This window comes from Procambarus clarkii, chromosome 82 (assembly GCF_040958095.1).
Source record: "Procambarus clarkii isolate CNS0578487 chromosome 82, FALCON_Pclarkii_2.0, whole genome shotgun sequence".
NCBI lineage: Eukaryota > Metazoa > Arthropoda > Malacostraca > Decapoda > Cambaridae > Procambarus > Procambarus clarkii.
In genome coordinates this window covers 367,751-387,477 of record NC_091231.1, presented here as the reverse complement: position 1 = coordinate 387,477, position 19,727 = coordinate 367,751, and the positions used below count along the sequence as shown (strand labels likewise).

The window sequence follows — 19,727 nt, the reverse complement described above, 5'->3', positions numbered from 1 at the left end:
TGATCCCAAGCTTGGTCAGCCAAAGAACGTAAACCCACGTAGGCGATGAGTCACAATAACGTGGCTAAAGTATGTTGACGAGACCACACACTAGAAGGTGAAGGGACGACGACGTTTCTCACAATCGACTTGAGAATGGTCCAGGACGGACCGAAACGTCGTTGTCCCTTCACCTTCTAGTGTGTGGTCTGGTCAACAACGTAAACACACTGTTACTTCCCTACCTTACCTTACCCCTCTATTGTCAACTCATGTCTGATTTTTAAACAACGCTGTTTGTCGACCTAATTGTATTTGTGCTGCTTTTTCAGCCATGTTCCCCCCTTTTTTATCTTAATTTTTATTTGTTCTCAACACATTTTATTCTTTATACTCAATTAGTATTAAGTTTTAGTCATTAATATTTTTCCTGCCCGAAACGCTTTGCGTAATAGTGGCTTTAGGCATTGTATGTACTAGCTCTATCTATATATCCATCAATTTTTCTAAAATCTCTTGTATGTATGTATCTTACCTGAATAAACATTTATTTATTTATTTATTTATTTATTATTTATTTATTTACTTCCAACATTCCCTCGTGTTTACTGTATGGAGGAGCGAGCGCCCGCATATGGTCGTGCCTTGGCAGGTATTTTGATACCACTTGGGGTGGTGCGAAGAGAAAAAAACATTGTTATTGATGAGTCTGGAGTTGTGAGCTGGGGTGGGGTGGCTCTTAGAATGCTCTCAAGACGCTCTGGCCACTCTCAAGGGTTCTCAAAACGCTGTCGGAACATTTGACATTACTCAAATAACGTTTGAGGCTACTGGCTTAGACCGCCTCGGGCCGCTTAGACCGCCTCGGGCTGCTTAGACCGCCTCGGGCCGCTTAGACCGCCTCGGGTCGCTTAGACCGCCTCGGGTCGCTTAGACCGCCTCGGGCCGCTCTTAGAACGTTTGCATTCAAGCGTTTAAAGAAGAAACTCTCGTCATTGTATCTCACGTGCAGATCGAGAGGGCTGACCTTCACTACAATCTTTACTAGTCATCCTTATGTCATGACCATGTACTGTAACTACAGTACTGTAACTACAGTACTGTAACTACAGTACTGTAACTACAGTACTGTAACTACGGTACTGTAACTACAGTACTGTAACTACAGTACTGTAACTACAGTACTGTAACTACGGTACTGTAACTACGGTACTGTAACTACAGTACTGTAACTACAGTACTGTAACTACGGTACTGTAACTACAGTACTGTAACTACAGTACTGTAACTACAGTACTGTAACTACAGTACTGTAACTACGGTACTGTAACTACAGTACTGTAACTACGGTACTGTAACTACAGTACTGTAACTACAGTACTGTAACTACGGTACTGTAACTACAGTACTGTAACTACAGTACTGTAACTACAGTACTGTAACTACAGTACTGTAACTACAGTACTGTAACTACAGTACTGTAACTACGGTACTGTAACTACGGTACTGTAACTACAGTACTGTAACTACGGTACTGTAACTACAGTACTGTAACTACAGTACTGTAACTACAGTACTGTAACTACGGTACTGTAACTACGGTACTGTAACTACAGTACTGTAACTACGGTACTGTAACTACGGTACTGTAACTACGGTACTGTAACTACGGTACTGTAACTACGGTACTGTAACTACAGTACTGTAACTACAGTACTGTAACTACAGTACTGTAACTACAGTACTGTAACTACAGTACTGTAGTTACAGTACTGTAACTACAGTACTGTGACTACAGTACTGTAACTACAGTACTGTAACTACAGTACTGTAACTACAGTACTGTAACTACAGTACTGTGACTACAGTACTGTAACTACAGTACTGTAACTACAGTACTGTAACTACAGTACTGTAACTACAGTACTGTAACTACAGTACTGTAACTACAGTACTGTAACTACAGTACTGTAACTACAGTACTGTGACTACAGTACTGTAACTACAGTACTGTAACTACAGTACTGTAACTACAGTACTGTAACTACAGTACTGTAACTACAGTACTGTAACTACAGTACTGTAACTACAGTACTGTGACTACAGTACTGTAACTACAGTACTGTAACTACAGTACTGTAACTACAGTACTGTAACTACAGTACTGTAACTACAGTACTGTAACTACAGTACTGTAACTACAGTACTGTAACTACAGTACTGTAACTACAGTACTGTAACTACAGTACTGTAACTACAGTACTGTAACTACAGTACTGTGACTACAGTACTGTAACTACAGTACTGTAACTACAGTACTGTAACTACAGTACTGTAACTACAGTACTGTAACTACAGTACTGTAACTACAGTACTGTAACTACAGTACTGTAACTACAGTACTGTAACTACAGTACTGTAGTTACAGTACTGTAACTACAGTACTGTAACTACAGTACTGTAACTACAGTACTGTAACTACAGTACTGTAACTACAGTACTGTAGTTACAGTACTGTAACTACAGTACTGTAACTACAGTACTGTAACTACAGTACTGTAACTACGGTACTGTAACTACAGTACTGTAACTACAGTACTGTAACTACAGTACTGTAACTACGGTACTGTAACTACAGTACTGTAACTACAGTACTGTAACTACAGTACTGTAACTACAGTACTGTAACTACAGTACTGTAACTACAGTACTGTAACTACAGTACTGTAACTACAGTACTGTAACTACAGTACTGTAACTACAGTACTGTAACTACAGTACTGTAACTACAGTACTGTAACTACAGTACTGTAACTACGGTACTGTAACTACAGTACTGTAACTACGGTACTGTAAGTAGATCACTACCCTTGTAACTTTATCAGGAATTAATGACATTAAAACTGTAAATTACCGAGCTTCAGTTCCTAGACCATATATGTCCTTCGGTAAGCTCTCCCGCCGGGATGGTGAGAGACGCATAATACATGAAGTAGAGCAGGTGATGGCTGAGGTCAGTACCAGAGTGGTGAAGGTGGGTAACGTCACCAGTGATCCCCCCTCCCTGAACCTTACCAACAAAACCAACATGCTGAAGCTCCAAAGGGTACAAAATAAAGCACTTCGCTTTGCGGAGGGCCCGTCGCTGGCGGACAGGGTAAGAACAGACCAAATCCATGAGACAATCAACAAGATGCCAACGTGATGCTCAGCTACCTGGCCAGAAGGCACCTGTACCGCATGAAGCACGTGTATGTCCCAGACCCCGAAGATCCCCACGAAGCAGTAAACACCACCAGCGACCATGAGATCCATCAACCACCATACACAACCACAAGAATCACTCTCCGACAAAAAGTGATCAGACACATCCATAATCAAGCCTTCCCGTGACCTCAAATACTAAGTGGCCTGTCAGACGACCCAGATGAGTGGCCCTTCCCGGACCCCATCTATACCTATTGAAGAAAAATAAATATTATTGAAGGAAAATAAATATAAAGTGTAACCACACTGATGTTGCTAAGATTAATCTCCTGCAGCCAACTGCATCGGCTCTAGGGCTTCCAGACACCAGCTAGGACACAAACACTTGCCCCCCAGTCAATGCACTGACAACCCAACATACCACACACCCAAACAAACGACACACACACACACATGTCAACCCACGGTGGACAGGCCACCCAACTTTCAAACCTCCTCTCTCTCTACACCCGCATCCTCTTCCAGAATTTCATCTCCCCATCTCTCTACCTCCTCCATCCTTTCCAAACCCTTTGGACAACAAAGCGAAAGTCACCAGTGACGGAGATGGGTAACGTCACCAGTGACGGAGATGGGTAACGTCACCAGTGACGGAGATGGGTAACGTCACCAGAGTGACTTTACTAACACACTCGAGCGCACTTGCGTTAGTAAGTAGGTGGGCGACCTATCACGCCACGCACAGTCCATAACAGTGAACCTTTATTATCTCTGGTAATGGGAAGAGTGTAAAGCCTCTACTTTATTTTATCAAAGTCCTCCCGAGGTCAACTACTGACCCTCCCAAGAATGCAACCCACAACAATTGCCTAACTCCTGGGTGGACAGGAACATCGGATGAAAGTAAACTCCCCCAACCATTTCTGTCCTGTCTGGGAATCAAAGATGGGATCCTAGATTGTGAGTCGAGGACGTAGACCACTGTACAAATGTGTGTGTTCATCTGAGAATCTTTGAACGTGATATTCTCTTCTCTCAAGGTCACACCATGGCCTGTATTTACATCCGGAGTGTCTTTATCATCTACCTTTGTGTGTGTGTTGTTGAGGTCAGCGGTGCACAGCACACACACACACACATACACACACACACACACACACACACACACACACACACACACACACACACACACACACACACACACACACACACACACACACACACACACACACGGCTCATGTGCAGCAGTGACGCGTAGCACAGTGTCACCAACACTTGGTGTAACGCTGCCACCCTCCTCAGGCATTGTTCTTGTTCTTCAGGAAATTATACATCAAGATCGCGAAGGTCCTGCCAAATTTGATTTAATAATAATAATAATAATAATAATTTACTTGCAAGCTACACTGGGTTGGTGAGATTACATAAGACTGGTATTTTTACCTTCAAGCAAAGCCACTAACACGCTCGGGCAGGTCCCTAATCTAACATATCAGGTAAGATGAAAAGGTACAGTGTAGCAAGGCTTGGGGCTTCACGACGGGCCGCGTACTCTAAGACTGGCCTCACATCGGCGGTATACAGTGATCTAAAAGCCCTTTGTTCAAGTTTCTGAAGGCGATGAAATATAAAGATGATGAAAATTGATGGTTTCTTTTTTTTCAGACAAGGCAAAACCCGAAACAAGATCCAACAATTAAGCTGTCATCTCTATAACGTTCAAAATACACTGCCAGATGACATATTAGTCTGTAAAAGAAACATGAAAAATGTGTGAAAAACATACGAGGCCACAACTGTGATTCTTGTGATCTTCGCACGAAGGGGTCACTGATGGAGTGTGTATCAAGTATACGGCACGTAATACCTCCCACAGTAAACTTTACTCTTACACTCATCTACGACAGGATCAAATAAACAAAATCTTCAAGACGTGAGCTGAAACTAATGAGAGTGAGAAGACCGTGAAGGGCAGTTGTAAGATGGTGTGTGGTTGTGTCTCCCTCGTGTGCTGGGTGCTCGTGCTGCTGGCCACCAGCGCCCTCACTCTCCAGCCCCCAGTCAGTACCTTCCATTAGTATTATTATTAACATCTTTATTGACAAAAATTAATGTACAATTTGCCTAATCTGAGGAATTCAATTTGGTCTTATTAGTGAGGATAATGCTGGTGTTGACTGTCACACAGGACAGAGGGTCATACACAAGACAATAGGTCTAAACTGTAGACTGAAGCACACACACACACACACAAACACACACAAACACACACACATATATATATATATATATATATATATATATATATATATATATATATATATATATATATATATATATATATATATATATATATATTATATATATATATATATATATATATATATATATATATATATATATATATATATATATATATTATATATATATATATATATACAATCAACTACATTACTACATTAGACTGTATACACGTTTCAATGTACGAATATATAAATACAACTTTCTATTGTGCAGTGTCACACAAGGGCAGGGATGGGGTCATAAGAGATGCAGCTTAAAAATACTGTAATTAATAAAACTGTTCAGAGGCTGCCCACCCTGTTAGGGGGTCTCGTAGCCTGGTGGATAACATGCAGGGTTCGATTCCTGCACGAGGCAGAAATAAATGGGCAAAGTTTCTTTCACCCTGAATGCCCCTGTTACCTAGCAGTAAATAGGTACCTGGGTGTTAGTCAGCTGTCACGGGCTGCTTCCTGGGGGTGGAGGCCTGGTCGAGGACCGGGCCGCGGGGACACTAAAGCCCCGAAATCATCTCAAGATAACCTCAAGATAACCCTGCTCCGCCAGCTGCTACTTGCCATTCTGTACACCCGCAGTTCCTGATATAGCTACTTATTTTTAGGTGTTAAACGATGGAAAGTTCTCTGCTACCTATATCTACATATATTATGTGAATTTCCGTCACTATGTGTGAAAATGTGGCACCATCACACTCTTGCTTGATAAATATGTACACGGGATAAATATGTTGAAATCTGGTGCAGGTGGAGGACCTAAGTGTGGCTGATGAGAGGAGCGAGGAGGTGGTGGTGGTGGTGGTACCTTCAGCCCTGCTGCAGGTGGTAGAGGGCACCAACCACACCCTCACCTGGTACTGTGACCTCCCCTCCGTCACCTCCGTCACCGCCTCCGTCCACGACCAGGTATGTTCCCCGGTAACAACGGCTTGCCAGGTATTTCCTTCTCTTGCTCTTCGTCTTATTTTCTATCTTGACGATACAAACTCACCCATGTTCTCTCATAACAGCATATAACAATATATATATATATATATATATATATATATATATATATATATATATATATATATATATATATATATATATATATATATATATATATATATATATATTATTAAATATGACCGAAAAAGTAAGATTAATAATTCTAACACGAATTTTCTCAATCTTTCGTACATTACGCTTTTTCGGTCATATTTAATAATATATGTCTACAGGAAAGACTGCTACCAAAATATACTAATATATATATATATATATATATATATATATATATATATATATATATATATATATATATATATATATATATATATATATATATATATATATATATATATATGCACTGGCTTGCTTTTAAACCACAAGTTTGAAGTACTGTATAGAACTTTAGACACTCACACCCACCAGGAGACTCGAACCATGGCCATCAAGATGGCAGGTACGCACTTAAATTTTGGGGCTCTTAAATCTAAGGGGCTCTGAGTATGGTGTAGTGGATTTAAGTGCGTACCTGCCATCTTGATGGCCAGGGTTCGAGCCTCCTGGCCCGCTTGAAATGCTCAAAAACATATACAGTAATATGAAGTAAATGTTAAAGTGTTGGGTAGTATGTATATATGTAATTTAAATTAAATAAATTGAGTTAATAGAGAGATCTTGGGGTTGGATCCTGAACTGTCTTGATGGTGTCAGATGAACTTGCTTGCCATTGTGTTAGCTTACATGGAGTGTTGCCAGTATTAAAGATAATGATCATTTGGATCTTCTAAAGGATAACTGGCCTCTTGAGAGTTACTAAGGTAACGGAGTAAAGTAAATGTTGTTATAATCCGTGACTGTGTGCGACAGGTTGTTGGCGCGGTGGTGTCAGTGGGGGAGGTGGTGGCTGGCTCCCAGACTGACAACTTCACCTACACCGGCAACATCACCGTCTCGGCTCTCTTCATCGGCTACAACAAGATCTACGTCACCCTCTACGACGACCTGCAGGTGGTAAGCCCAGCCTCCCCGACACACTAAACTACGCTACAAATAAACCATTTGACGTTTATTCTGACGCCACACGTTTACCAGTGAGGAGGTTATGCTGGTACACCTCTGCTGGGCACGTGGTCACTCGTACACCTCTGCTGGGCACGTGGTCACTCGTACACCTCTGCTGGGCACGTGGTCACTCGTACACCTCTGCTGGGCACGTGGTCACTCGTACACCTCTGCTGGGCACGTGGTCACTCTGGTACACCTCTGCTGGGCACGTGGTCACTCTGGTACACCTCTGCTGGGCACGTGGTCACTCGTACACCTCTGCTGGGCACGTGGTCACTCTGGTACACCTCTGCTGGGCACGTGGTCACTCGTACACCTCTGCTGGGCACGTGGTCACTCGGGTACACCTCTGCTGGGCACGTGGTCACTCGTACACCTCTGCTGGGCACGTGGTCACTCTGGTACACCTCTGCTGGGCACATGGTCACTCGTACACCTCTGCTGGGCACGTGGTCACTCTGGTACACCTCTGCTGGGCACGTGGTCACTAATACACCTCTGCTGGGCACGTGGTCACTCGGGTACACCTCTGCTGGGCACGTGGTCACTCGGGTACACCTCTGCTGTGCACGTGGTCACTCTGGTACACCTCTGCTTGGCACGTGGTCACTCTGGTACACCTCTGCTTGGCACGTGGTCACTCGGGTACACCTCTGCTGGGCACGTGGTCACTCGTACCAACCTCCAACTCAATATACAATTTAAATGCAAATATGATAAGAAAAACGTGGGAACCGAATCCTTTCATTATCAGGATGTGTGTAAGGCGGGGTTGGGAGCCTGGCTCGACCCAACAAGCACGATTAGGCGAGTGAATTCAGGTGTGTGTACACCTCCCCCCCCCACACCACCATCCAGAACAATGAAGGTTATTAACGAACCATTCATACCTGACAGGATGTAACTGGTCGACCTTGGCAGCATTACCCGAGCGGGTGACTGTGGTGATGGTTCACTGTGTGTGTGTGTGTGTGTGTGTCTGTACTCGCCTAGTTGTGTTTGCGGGGGTTGAGCTCCGGCTCTTTGGTCCCGCCTCTCAACTGTCAATCAACTGGTGTGCAGGTTCCTGAGCCTATTGGGCTCTATCATATCTACATTTGAAACTGTGTATGGAGTCTGCCTCCACCACATCACTGCCTAATGCATTCCATTTATTAACTACTCTGACGCCAAAAAAGTGTGTGTGTGTGTGTGTGTGTGTGTGTGTGTGTGTGTGTGTGTGTGTGTGTGTGTGTGTGTGTGTGTGTGTGTGTGTGTGTGTGTGTGTGTGTTTGTGTGCGCGAGCATAAGTGCGTGTATCAGAATGCACTAGGAGTGACTCGCAGACAACCGACGGAGAGAAAGGCGAGGTCCAAGAGCTAAACAATTCGATCCTGCAGGCACAAATAGTAAATACAGAGAGTCTTTTTTCCCCCGGGTGACAGGTGGTGGGGAGGAGCGTGGTGGACATGTCGGTGCTGCTCTCCTACCAGCAGCTCACCGACCTCTTCACGCTCATCATCGGCATCCTGGTGTCCATCGTGTACGTCACCATGGGCGCCACCCTCGACTTCCAAGTGATCAAAAGGATCTTCCAGAGGCCGGTGGGACCCGCTGTGGGCATCATCTGCCAGTACGTCTTCATGCCTCTGGTGAGACGCTCCCCCTTCCCCCCTTCTCTCATCACCAGGCCTTACAGCCAAGATAGCAGTTGAGTAAGTAAGTATCAATAGAAGGCACCAAACCGGGAAGGCTATGTAGCACCCAAGATAGCAGTTGAACTTGTATGCCATGTTCCTGGAGCAGGAGTACCTTCTTGTACCATGTTCTGTAGCTTGAGTACTTTCTCTCACGGTCTCTGTTACATATAGGCTTTTGGTCGTTTCATCTTTAGCTACTGGAGCTTTCATTAAGCACGAACAAGAAATTCCATCACACTGGAGCTAGGGCTTGCGTTACCCACAACACAACCCAAAGATGGTAAAGTGGTGCCTTTTCTACCGCTGCGGACTGTAGATGTTGTACAGGTTCGACCAGACACCTGTGGACTGTAGCTGTTGCACAGGTTCGACCAGACACCTGTGGACTGTAGCTGTTGCACAGGTTCGACCAGACAAACCTTCAACCAATAATGGAGTAGTATGCCCAGTGATGGGCTGGTATGCAGGCGATGAGTCACAATAACGTGGCTAAAGTATGTTGACCAGACCACACGCTAGAAGGTGAAGGGACGACGACGTTTCGGTCCGTCCTGGACCATTCTCAAGTCGATCGACTTGAAAATGGTCCAGGACGGACCGAAACGTCGTCGTCCCTTCACCTTCTAGTGTGTGGTCTGGTCAACTTACTATGGCCTGGTATGCTGCAACTAATTACTTAATTTGTTGTGATGCTGCAACCACGTGTGCCTCCAGGAAATACTGCCTCGGGTAAAAGGCGTGTTCTTGCTTTTATTCAGGAACTGAACTGTTACTGCGTTAAGACAAAGATCACTTTATAGCGAGCGGTAGATGATGAAGCAAAGATTGACGGTCAAGTTGTCTTCTTAATAGTCGCCAGGATGACTGACGTGGCTGCAATGGTCAACTATAATAGTAGGAAAAAGAAAGAGAACTGAGGAGGAGAACAAGGTATGTGTAGCCGGAGACTTGGAGGGAAGCAAGCAAGTAGGCAACAAGAGTGCCCAACACCATGACAACTACCCAAGGAGCCTCCCTACAAAGCTGGGTCGTGAGGCTTACCACACTGAAATGACCATTGTGTCTAAATCTTTGTCTTCTGATAAAGTCCCTTCAGCTTGTGTCACCGGCCGGCAGAGGATACGCTGGACTCGCCCACGTCCTGCCACAACCTGATTGTTCAATAAATCCCTGAACTATATGTTTAACTGATCTCTAACCCTGTCTATGGAGGACATAAGAAAATGTATATATGCTGGTTAGCATTGTAAATGTGTGGCCACGTTTGTGGTAGAAAATAATAATAATAATAATAATAATAAAAACCCTCCACCCACCGCGGACAAAACTATTAATATAATTAATTCAACTTGTCGGGGAGGAGACGCCTGTATATATATGTACTTTATATACTGTGTATATATATGTACTATAGAGGTCTCCTCAAGGTCGAACTACTCACCTTTCCCAGGATGTAGCTTCAAAGCAGTTGCCTAACTCCCGGTTACCTATTTACCACTAGGTGAACAGACGAATTAGGTGAAAGAAAACGTGCATAACAATTTCTGTCCCGCCCGGGACAGTTTCTGAGGTGCCATCCCCCCAGGAGTAGCCTTGTTTCACTCAAAGAGGTATCCCTGGGCAAGACCGCTCAGCGCCCTATGAGACGTTACTCCACCGTTTACCCCCAAAAATAAATTACAATAAACAAAATAACTGGATTTGCACGTGACAGACCACGACGATAGAATACGTGTTAGTATTAAGCTTTAGTCATTAATGTTTTTCCTGCCCGAAACGCTTTGCGTAATAGTGGCTTTAGGCATTGTATGTACTAGCTCTATCTGTTAATCCAACAAACTTTGTAAAATCTCTTGTATGTATGTACCTTACCTAAATAAACATTTATTTATTTATTTAATACGGACAGGGATTGGACGGGGGACAGGCGGGGGACGTAGGGGAGAGGAACGGGGGAAGCGCGGCGCGGGCTCCAGGTGCGAGTCACTGGTGTCAGCACAACACGACACATCATCGACAATGACGAGGGAAATCCGGTAGATACCCGGTCGCTGCCACCCGAGCACATCGCCAGGCGCCCCCGGGGTCTTGCTATGGCCGATGAATATATTAGCGAACAAGTCTAAGAATGCAGAATAGTCCCAGACTGCCTGAGCCTAAATTGAATTGATTGAACTCTCAGACTAAGGAGCAGAACGATCCCCGTGAATCGAAGACCAATACACATAAAAGGGATCGTGACAGAACCGTTACCAGAAGGTAACGAACCGTCACAGCAAGGATAACATCATGGCAACAGTGGTCAACACGTGGAATGCATTGACAGGTTGTTGCAGTCATCTCAATCCTTAACCTTAAGGCCACATTCGACAAAAAATAGTCGAAGGTCAGAATAGTTGAATCATAACCCACCAGGTACAAGAAAGCTAGTTGAAGAAGCACACTTCATGGCTTCCAAAGTCTCCAAAATACGGTTCAAACACAATTATTTCAAAACAGATATTATTCCCATTTTGCTATTCATTATTCCATATTCTATCTTTTGTTCCAATACATCACTTAGTAACATCTTGAAGTTAATGTGTGACACTCGAATGGTTCTGAATTCAGTGTTTCCCATCGATAAGTGGGTAGGGCTCGCTTATATACCAGGTCTGTTTTATCATGGCAAACTGTCATTGTGTTGGCCAGTCAACCTGTCCCACGACATCTGATCCTTGGTTATCTTCGGACATTTCCTCACTAGCTGTTATCACGTAGACTATATTACCGGTCTTTAACCCTCCCAGTCAACCTCACTGGGGGGGTACCCCATGCTGCCTCACTACTCAACCTCCACAGGTTACCGCATTGTCTGGCCTCTTCCACAACTACGCCTCCGTAACTCATTTCCAGTACAACTCTGCCCCCACCTCCCCATAACTCCTTATCTTTCCTCCCCACCACAACTCCGCCCCCTATAACCCCCTTCACTCCCCCCACCCACTAGCGCCGCTGCTACGTCGGTCTCTCCTCAACAGATCGCCTTCGGGGTGAGCTTGGTGGCCTTCCCCGGCAACCCTCTGGGTCAGCTGGGGCTGTTCCTGGCCGGGTGTTGCCCTGGCGGCGGCGCCTCCAATCTCTGGACCCACCTCTTGGGAGGCTCCCTGGACCTCTCCATCATAATGACTTTTGTCTCCAGCGTCTTCGCCTTTGGTAAGGAAATGTATGGTTAGTAAATGGAAAGTAAAAAAAAAAAAAAACTAAAAAAAAAAAGCTCAACTTGCGTGTCAGTTTTGTAGTCGGAAAATGTGTTATTGTTGAACAGCGCAACAAGTCTTATTAATCGAGGCAGTGTGCGTGTACACACTCAGCAGTTTGTTGGAGTGTGTACATAATACTTGTCATTACCCAGCCACAGTACCGACGTGGGTGTTCCTGCTGGGGCGCGTCATCATGGGTGACTCACACTTCGTCATACCATACAAGGACATCGCTCTCCTCGTCGTCTCCCTCTCTCTGCCCTGCTTCGTCGGCATCCTCATCCAGAGGTTCCTCCCCAGGTCAGTCCCCTCATCCCCAGGTCAGTCCCCCTCATCCAGAGGTTCCTCCCCAGGTCAGTCCCCTCATCCAGAGGTTCCTCCCCAGGTCAGTCCCCTCATCCAGAGGTTCCTCCCCAGGTCAGTCCCCTCATCCAGAGGTTCCTCCCCAGGTCAGTCCCCTCATCCAGAGGTTCCTCCCCAGGTCAGTCCCCTCATCCAGAGGTTCCTCCCCAGGTCAGTCCCCTCATCCAGAGGTTCCTCCCCAGGTCAGTCCCCTCATCCAGAGGTTCCTCCCCAGGTCAGTCCCCTCATCCAGAGGTTCCTCCCCAGGTCAGTCCCCTCATCCAGAGGTTCCTCCCCAGGTCAGTCCCCTCATCCAGAGGTTCCTCCCCAGGTCAGACGCCTTCCTAAGGTCATACAATCACCTCCCAAGTAACTTTATATAATAAAGTGACAAGAAAAAACAGCTTACTCGTTAAGTATATTATGAGTCCTACACACGCGAGCTCTCAAACACTGACATGTTTATACACTACACAGAAATCACAATAGCGTGATGCATCAAATGAACAAATACACATGTTTAGTCCCCCAGGTCTAAATAAAGACATGTTTAGTTGAGAGCACGTCTTACATTCAGCACAGCTTGTTAACACGTGTTGCTGTTGACAGAGTGGGGAAGGTCCTGAGCCGCCTGCTGACCCCTCTGGCCGTCTTCAACGTTATCTTCTTGTTCACCTTCGGCGTCTACGCCAACCGCTACATTTTCAGCCTCTTCGATGTCAAGGTGCGCGCATGTTTGTGTGTGTGTGTGTGTGTGTGTGTACTCACCTATTTGTGCTTGCAGGATCGAGCATTGACTCTTGGATCCCGCCTGTGTGTGTGTGTGTGTGTGTGTGTGTGTGTGTGAGTGTGAGTGTGAGTGTGAGTGAGAGAGAGAGAGAGAGAGAGAGAGAGAGAGAGAGAGAGAGAGAGAGAGAGAGAGAGAGAGAGAGACAGACAGACAGAGAGAGCCAGAGAGTCAAAGAGAGAGCCAGAGAGTCAGAGAGAAAGCCAGAGAGCCAGAGAGGGGGCCAGACAGAGAGAGAGAGAGAGTGAGCCTGACCTGTACCTGGTACTCGTGCAGGTGGTGGTGGCGGGGTTGGGGCTGCCGACGCTTGGCTACCTGAGCGGCCTCATCCTGGCCTCGGCCCTGAGCCTCCCTCTCCAGGACGTCATCGCCATCAGCATAGAGACGGGAATCCAGAACATCTCTGTGGCCATCTTCATCCTCAAGTTCTCCCTGGAGAAGCCTGCTGGAGACATTACCGCAGGTACGTCTCTATCTTCACTCCCTCCTCTCATTATTTCTCATATTTCCACCTTTCATAATATATCTCATTATCGCTTTCTCCTCTCATCATTTCTCTTACGTGAGTGTACTCTCTCTTTCCTCTCATTTTATCTCCCTATCATTATCACTCTCCTCTTTCCTCCTCTCAATATCTCTCCACAATAAAGTTTTGGGGTGTACAATAATGTTGGTTGTGTTGCAGCGTTCCCGGCGGCGGCTGTGGTGATGACGCCGGTCCCCCTGGTGGTCGCCCTCCTCGTCCGTCGGCTCTATCTCTGCCGCCGGAGCAACAAGTCCCTCCACCTGCAGCACCTTCACAAAGTTCGTGGCGGGGAGCGGGGGGGGGGGGGCAAGGGTAGAGCTAAGGTCAACATTATGGGAAGTCAGTCAGGGTTAACGCTGGGGGCAATGTCATCCGAGGTCAATGATAGACGGGCTGAATCAGGGTTAGTATCGAGGGACAGATATAAGCCAAGGTGAATATTTAGGGGCACAGTGCAGGAGGCATGGTCAGCCGAGATAAGGTAAGAAAGCAGGGTCATTACATTTTTTTTCAGGGATATTCCTGCACGGGCCCTAAACCTCTGGCTGGTCCACTAAGTGTTGCTTGTTTCTGTTTTACTTGGGCGGAGTATGAGTATTTATGACTCATATGGTCGCTTCAGTAAAATTTTGTCCTCATGTGTTTATCAATTTCTTCTGCTCTGTTGAATCCAACTTGAAATCTTAATGGGTTTGTAACTGTGCACTGTTGTTCCGCAAGGTGTGCTAAATTGAAGACAACAAGCAGGGCCTGTCAAGGTCAGCGTGGAAGCTGTCGCCTAACATTAGTACAAGAAGTAGGATCACTCAGGGTTACTACAAGAAGTCAGCCAAGGTCATTGTTAGTCTAGGTCGCACGGTAAAAACTAATATTATCTCCATACGTTGAAGGTCTCTAAAAGCTTAAACAATAAAAATTATGTGTATTCTATTCATGACAGAAGACAGATTTATATGTAGAAGATAATTAACTTACATAAATATTGGACTGGAACGAAAAAGTGCACACAGAGACGGAAACATCAGTGCGCCAGAAAAGGCAACTGGCGAGAATGGCAGAGTAATGTTATGCATATTTTCAGGACACGCCGGAAGGGGGAAGCCAAGCACAGAACCCAACCAACGAGGCGAAGGTCCTCCCGCAGGCCACAGACAAGAACATCGCTACGTCACCCGAAGGAGGAGTGGACAACCCTGCTGTTGACCTGCGTGTAGAGACTATGTGACGGGCGAGGCGCCACCTGCTGGAGGAGAGCGAGTGGTGGAGTTCCTGTTTATCACTGGATAAACGTGGGATACATGAGAGTGAGAGATTACATACGGGATATACAGGACTACAAAAAAATGTTTAGTGCTGCCGCGCACCTGTGCTCTCAGCTTCAGCTCCTTTCTATGATGGTTCAAAGTACTTATATAGAATTCTTTTCAATAAAAAATACACTGCGTGTTTTATTCTTATTAGTATTATGCAAAAGTTGCAATAAACAGATTCCCAATTTAATTTTTGCCAAATAATACTGTAACGCGAACTGACACAAAGCCAAGCTTTTAAGAGCACTTAAACAGTCACAGTGGCTCTCCGCGTGCAGCAAGTGTTCCCATAACAGATGCAAGCACCTGAAGGTTATAACAAACTTTTATAACTTTCAGGATATAACAAACACCGAGACAAAGACCGTGTGTTTTGACGTTCGGGCAACGTCAGGGTCAGTGGACAGTAACATGACTCGTACCCTGCACGGGCGCTCCACAAGTTGAATACACTGAAAGAAAACAAGTTGTTACCTAAACCCATATTAGGGTTGCAATCGTAGGAGAAAAAAAACAAGGTTAATAGGCGAGGTATAGTACCATCCAGATTTAACCATCCTAGATTTAACTCTTCGTAGTTACTTTTAGGTAAGCACACGCGGCTTGTTACAAATATAAACTTTTCGTAGTAAATTGTTTTTATCCATTCGTTCGCGGATTCCCCGAAAACAGTAATTTTTCTGTAATATATTATAGTATATAAATGAGAATCACGTCTCTCTACACAAGAGTTAAATGACCACGGGTTGTATTTCTTCCTAAGTAACAATCTGGATCAAACTGCTTCCAACTGCTCCATGGAGTGTGCGGTGGTGGGGGGGTTCCTGCCCGGGAAAAGATGGCTGCCTCCATACTGTCATTGGCTGAGTTTAAAATGAGTTTGATGCAGGAAGCTTAGTTGTCTTACCTGGTTACATGCATTTGATTTTGCGAGTTTGTATGTGTGACCTTGGTTGTGCTCACCTAGCTGTTACTGCAGGTAGGTGAGCACAACCTTGTGGGTTGTGAGTGGTTGTATTCCGCTCTTGCGTCAAGCCTCTCAACCTTTACTAGACTGATGCACAGGTTCTGAACCCTTTGAGGTCTGTCAGGTATGAAACCATGTGCAGGCGACGAGTCACAATAATGTGGCTAAAGGTGTGACACCCAACCCACACATCTGACACCTAAACCCCCACTGACATCCAACCCACACATCTGACACCTAAACCCCCACTGACACCCAACCCACACATCTGACACCTAAACCCCCACTGACACCCAACCCACACATCTGACACCTAAACCCCTACTGACACCCAACCCACACATCTGACACCTAAACCCCCCACTGACACCCAACCCACACATCTGACACCTAAACCCCTACTGACACCTAAACCCCTACTGACACCCAACCCACACATCTGACACCTAAACCCCTACTGACACCCAACCCACACATCTGACACCTAAACCCCCACTGACACCCAATCCACACATCTGACACCTAAACCCCCACTGACACCCAACCCACACATCTGACATCTAAACCCCTACTGACACCCAACCCACACATCTGACACCTAAACCCCCACTGACACCCAATCCACACATCTGACACCTAAACCCCCACTGACACCCAACCCACACATCTGACACCTAAACCCCTACTGACACCCAACCCACACATCTGACACCTAAACCCCCCCACTGACACCCAACCCTCACATCTGACACCTAAACCCCCCACTGACACCCAACCCACACATCTGACACCTAAACCCCCCACTGACACCCAACCCACACATCTGACACCTAAACCCCCCACTGACACCCAACCCACACATCTGAAAATGACGAACCGACGACGTTTCGGTTCGTCCTGGACCATTAAGTGGTGAAATAAAGATGCCTGTCTCTACAACTGCCGCACTAGTCATAGGGCAGGTACCATGTCATATGGTTTCTGACGGTCCAAAATAATTATCAAATGTAGGCTTCAATGGTTACTGAAAATGCAGCATAACATTCAAAATTTAAAACCAAAATATGTAACCTTTTGGAAATCACAGGTAAACATTTTTATTTTGAAGTACTTATATATATATATATATATATATATATATATATATATATATATATATATATAAATAAAAGAGAGAACACTTACAACTTTTTTTTTTTTGCTTGCTGCCGGGAAGTAATTTCCTGCGACTTGAAAAGGTAATGGTGGGTTTGCTGAGGCGTCTGCCCCAGGGAAGTAGGTTGGCGGAGGCAATGTAATCAGTGTACGTGTGTGTGTATTCACCTGGAGGGGATCATCTAGGTGTAACTGGAGTGTCCAGCTCCAGCCTTCCCAGTGCTCCATCAGTTTCAATGCCCGTAATTCACAAAAGAGGAATTTGTGCAAAAGTCAAAACGCAGAATGTCACGGGAAGGAAAGTGGCGGATGTAATGAAATTTGGAGAGGCGGCCAGAGGGTTACGCGAAAGATGGGTTAGTAGCTCGATTCTAATGTCCAGAAGGAGAGATAATTATCAGGAGAAACGCTAAACCGGTATGACTATGGAAAGCAGCTAAAGCTTTCTCTGACGGATCAATCTCGACTATTATTATTAATAATAAGCTAGAGATCCCTCAAGGAGTAATAAGCCCCACACACTATTCAACATCGTAAGTATTAACTAATACAACTACTAATATAACATTTCTGGGAAGAGTACAAGAATTAGAATATATAAGCTCTCACCTTTGTAAAGATGAAGCAGTCTATTAAACTTCTTTGAAGGAAATATTCTGAACTTGGCTTCACTTTTCACAAATAAGAAAAAGCGTACTCTTATCACAATAGAGAAAACGAAGACCTGCAAATTAATAGTGAAGTTCCTGAATGGGCTGACCTTTACCAGTACCTTGGGGTTACTGTTGGCTCTAGTTAGGTAGAGAACAAAAAAAAAAAGAGAGAGCTTGATCAGCTCACAGGGTCAGGCAAAAGCTGCATCATGGTCTTCAGGCCTGTGTCATTTCTATATCTAGAATTCCAAAATTATGCTTGTAACTCATTTTGTATGTATGTACTTTTACCTAAATAAACTATTATTATTATTATTATTATTATTATTACTATTATTATTATTATTATTACTATTATTATTATTATTATTATTATTACTACTACTGGGAGCTATGTCCGGGAATGGTCATGAGGCTTCCTTTGCTGTACTTAAAATGATGTACACAGCATGTATGTACTTCGTCAAAAACTATGACGAACTATGATGTCTTATGTACATATTCAAGAAAGATGAAAAGGCTTTAATGCTTACAAGATCAATCTTAAAAGTCTTGTATGCCGATACGATGTTTCGGCCGTACATAAAACTGCTGAAACATCGTATCTGCGACAAGTAATACGAATCTTTCTAGCTTAAAAAGAGGACTAAGGAAATAAATGCCTAGCTTGCTATTAAAATTGCCTGAAACCTCATAACAATCATTTTGCCAAGACAAACTGAGCTTTGCATTGAAAGTAGAAGGATGGGTATATGGGGTCCACTACCCCTCACAGGATGGGTATATGGGGTCCACTACCCCTCACAGGATGAGTATATGGGGTCCACTACCGCTCACAGGATTGGTATATGAGATCCACTACCCCCTCATAGGATGGGTATATGGGGTCCACTTTCCCTCACAGGATGGGTATATGGGGTCCACTACCGCTCACAGGATTGGTATATGGGATCCACTACCCCTCACAGGATGGGTATATGGGGTCCACTACCCCCTCACAGGATGGGTATATGGGGTCCACTACCGCTCACAGGATTGGTATATGGGATCCGCTACTGCCCACAGGATTGGTATATGGGGTCCACTACCCCTCACAGGATGGGTATATGGGGTCCACTACCGCTCACAGGATTGGTATATGGGATCCGCTACTGCCCACAGGATTGGTATATGGGATCCGCTACCGCCCAGAGGATAGGTATGGCGGTGCTTAATAAATGAACTAAATTAAAATAAAGTCGGCAAATCGTATCTTGATTTGAATCTTGGCCATCAATGGCACCTATTAAACGTACTCAGTCACCGATAAGGTAAAAAAAGAATGATGGTGCTGAATCATGTATATGTGAAGATAAATGATAACTCATCATATACTATCATCTGTCACTATCTCGAATTACGTGATATCACTACACGTGTGATGGCAAGCTCGGCTCTCAAGTGGGACATGGACTGGGACGACGATACTCGCTTACTGTTTAAGTTTCTTTTAAAGGGAATTCTAAGCGAGTGATAGCAGTTTAAGGAG

At 44.9% G+C, this 19,727-nt stretch overlaps 1 protein-coding gene and 4 non-coding genes across 6 annotated transcripts in view; 2 read left to right on the top strand and 3 right to left on the bottom strand.

Annotated features, from left to right (window-relative positions):
* Positions 1–15,558, top strand: part of LOC123764267 (ileal sodium/bile acid cotransporter) — a 28,220-nt gene extending 12,662 nt beyond the window's left edge. The window contains exons 2-11 of one of the 2 annotated variants that reach the window (XM_045751827.2): positions 4,852–5,246; positions 6,234–6,392; positions 7,341–7,484; positions 8,963–9,169; positions 12,238–12,412; positions 12,612–12,759; positions 13,411–13,525; positions 13,865–14,051; positions 14,274–14,392; positions 15,196–15,558. In XM_045751827.2, coding sequence (XP_045607783.2) covers positions 5,169–5,246; positions 6,234–6,392; positions 7,341–7,484; positions 8,963–9,169; positions 12,238–12,412; positions 12,612–12,759; positions 13,411–13,525; positions 13,865–14,051; positions 14,274–14,392; positions 15,196–15,339 — 1,476 coding nt within the window. In that variant the 5' untranslated portion in view covers positions 4,852–5,168 and the 3' untranslated portion in view covers positions 15,340–15,558. The remainder of the gene's footprint in view (positions 1–4,851; positions 5,247–6,233; positions 6,393–7,340; positions 7,485–8,962; positions 9,170–12,237; positions 12,413–12,611; positions 12,760–13,410; positions 13,526–13,864; positions 14,052–14,273; positions 14,393–15,195) is intronic. The other variant, XM_069315722.1, reaches the window with a different exon arrangement.
* LOC138358312 (small nucleolar RNA SNORA69) lies at positions 2,282–2,399 on the bottom strand. Its single transcript, XR_011225318.1, has one exon. It is a non-coding gene; the product is annotated as a small nucleolar RNA SNORA69 (small nucleolar RNA).
* Positions 2,376–2,493, top strand: LOC138358314 (small nucleolar RNA SNORA69). Its single transcript, XR_011225320.1, has one exon. It is a non-coding gene; the product is annotated as a small nucleolar RNA SNORA69 (small nucleolar RNA).
* LOC138358311 (small nucleolar RNA SNORA69) lies at positions 2,422–2,539 on the bottom strand. Its single transcript, XR_011225317.1, has one exon. It is a non-coding gene; the product is annotated as a small nucleolar RNA SNORA69 (small nucleolar RNA).
* LOC138358313 (small nucleolar RNA SNORA69) lies at positions 2,548–2,665 on the bottom strand. The gene has a single exon (XR_011225319.1). It is a non-coding gene; the product is annotated as a small nucleolar RNA SNORA69 (small nucleolar RNA).
* Positions 15,559–19,727: the final 4,169 nt, after the last annotated feature.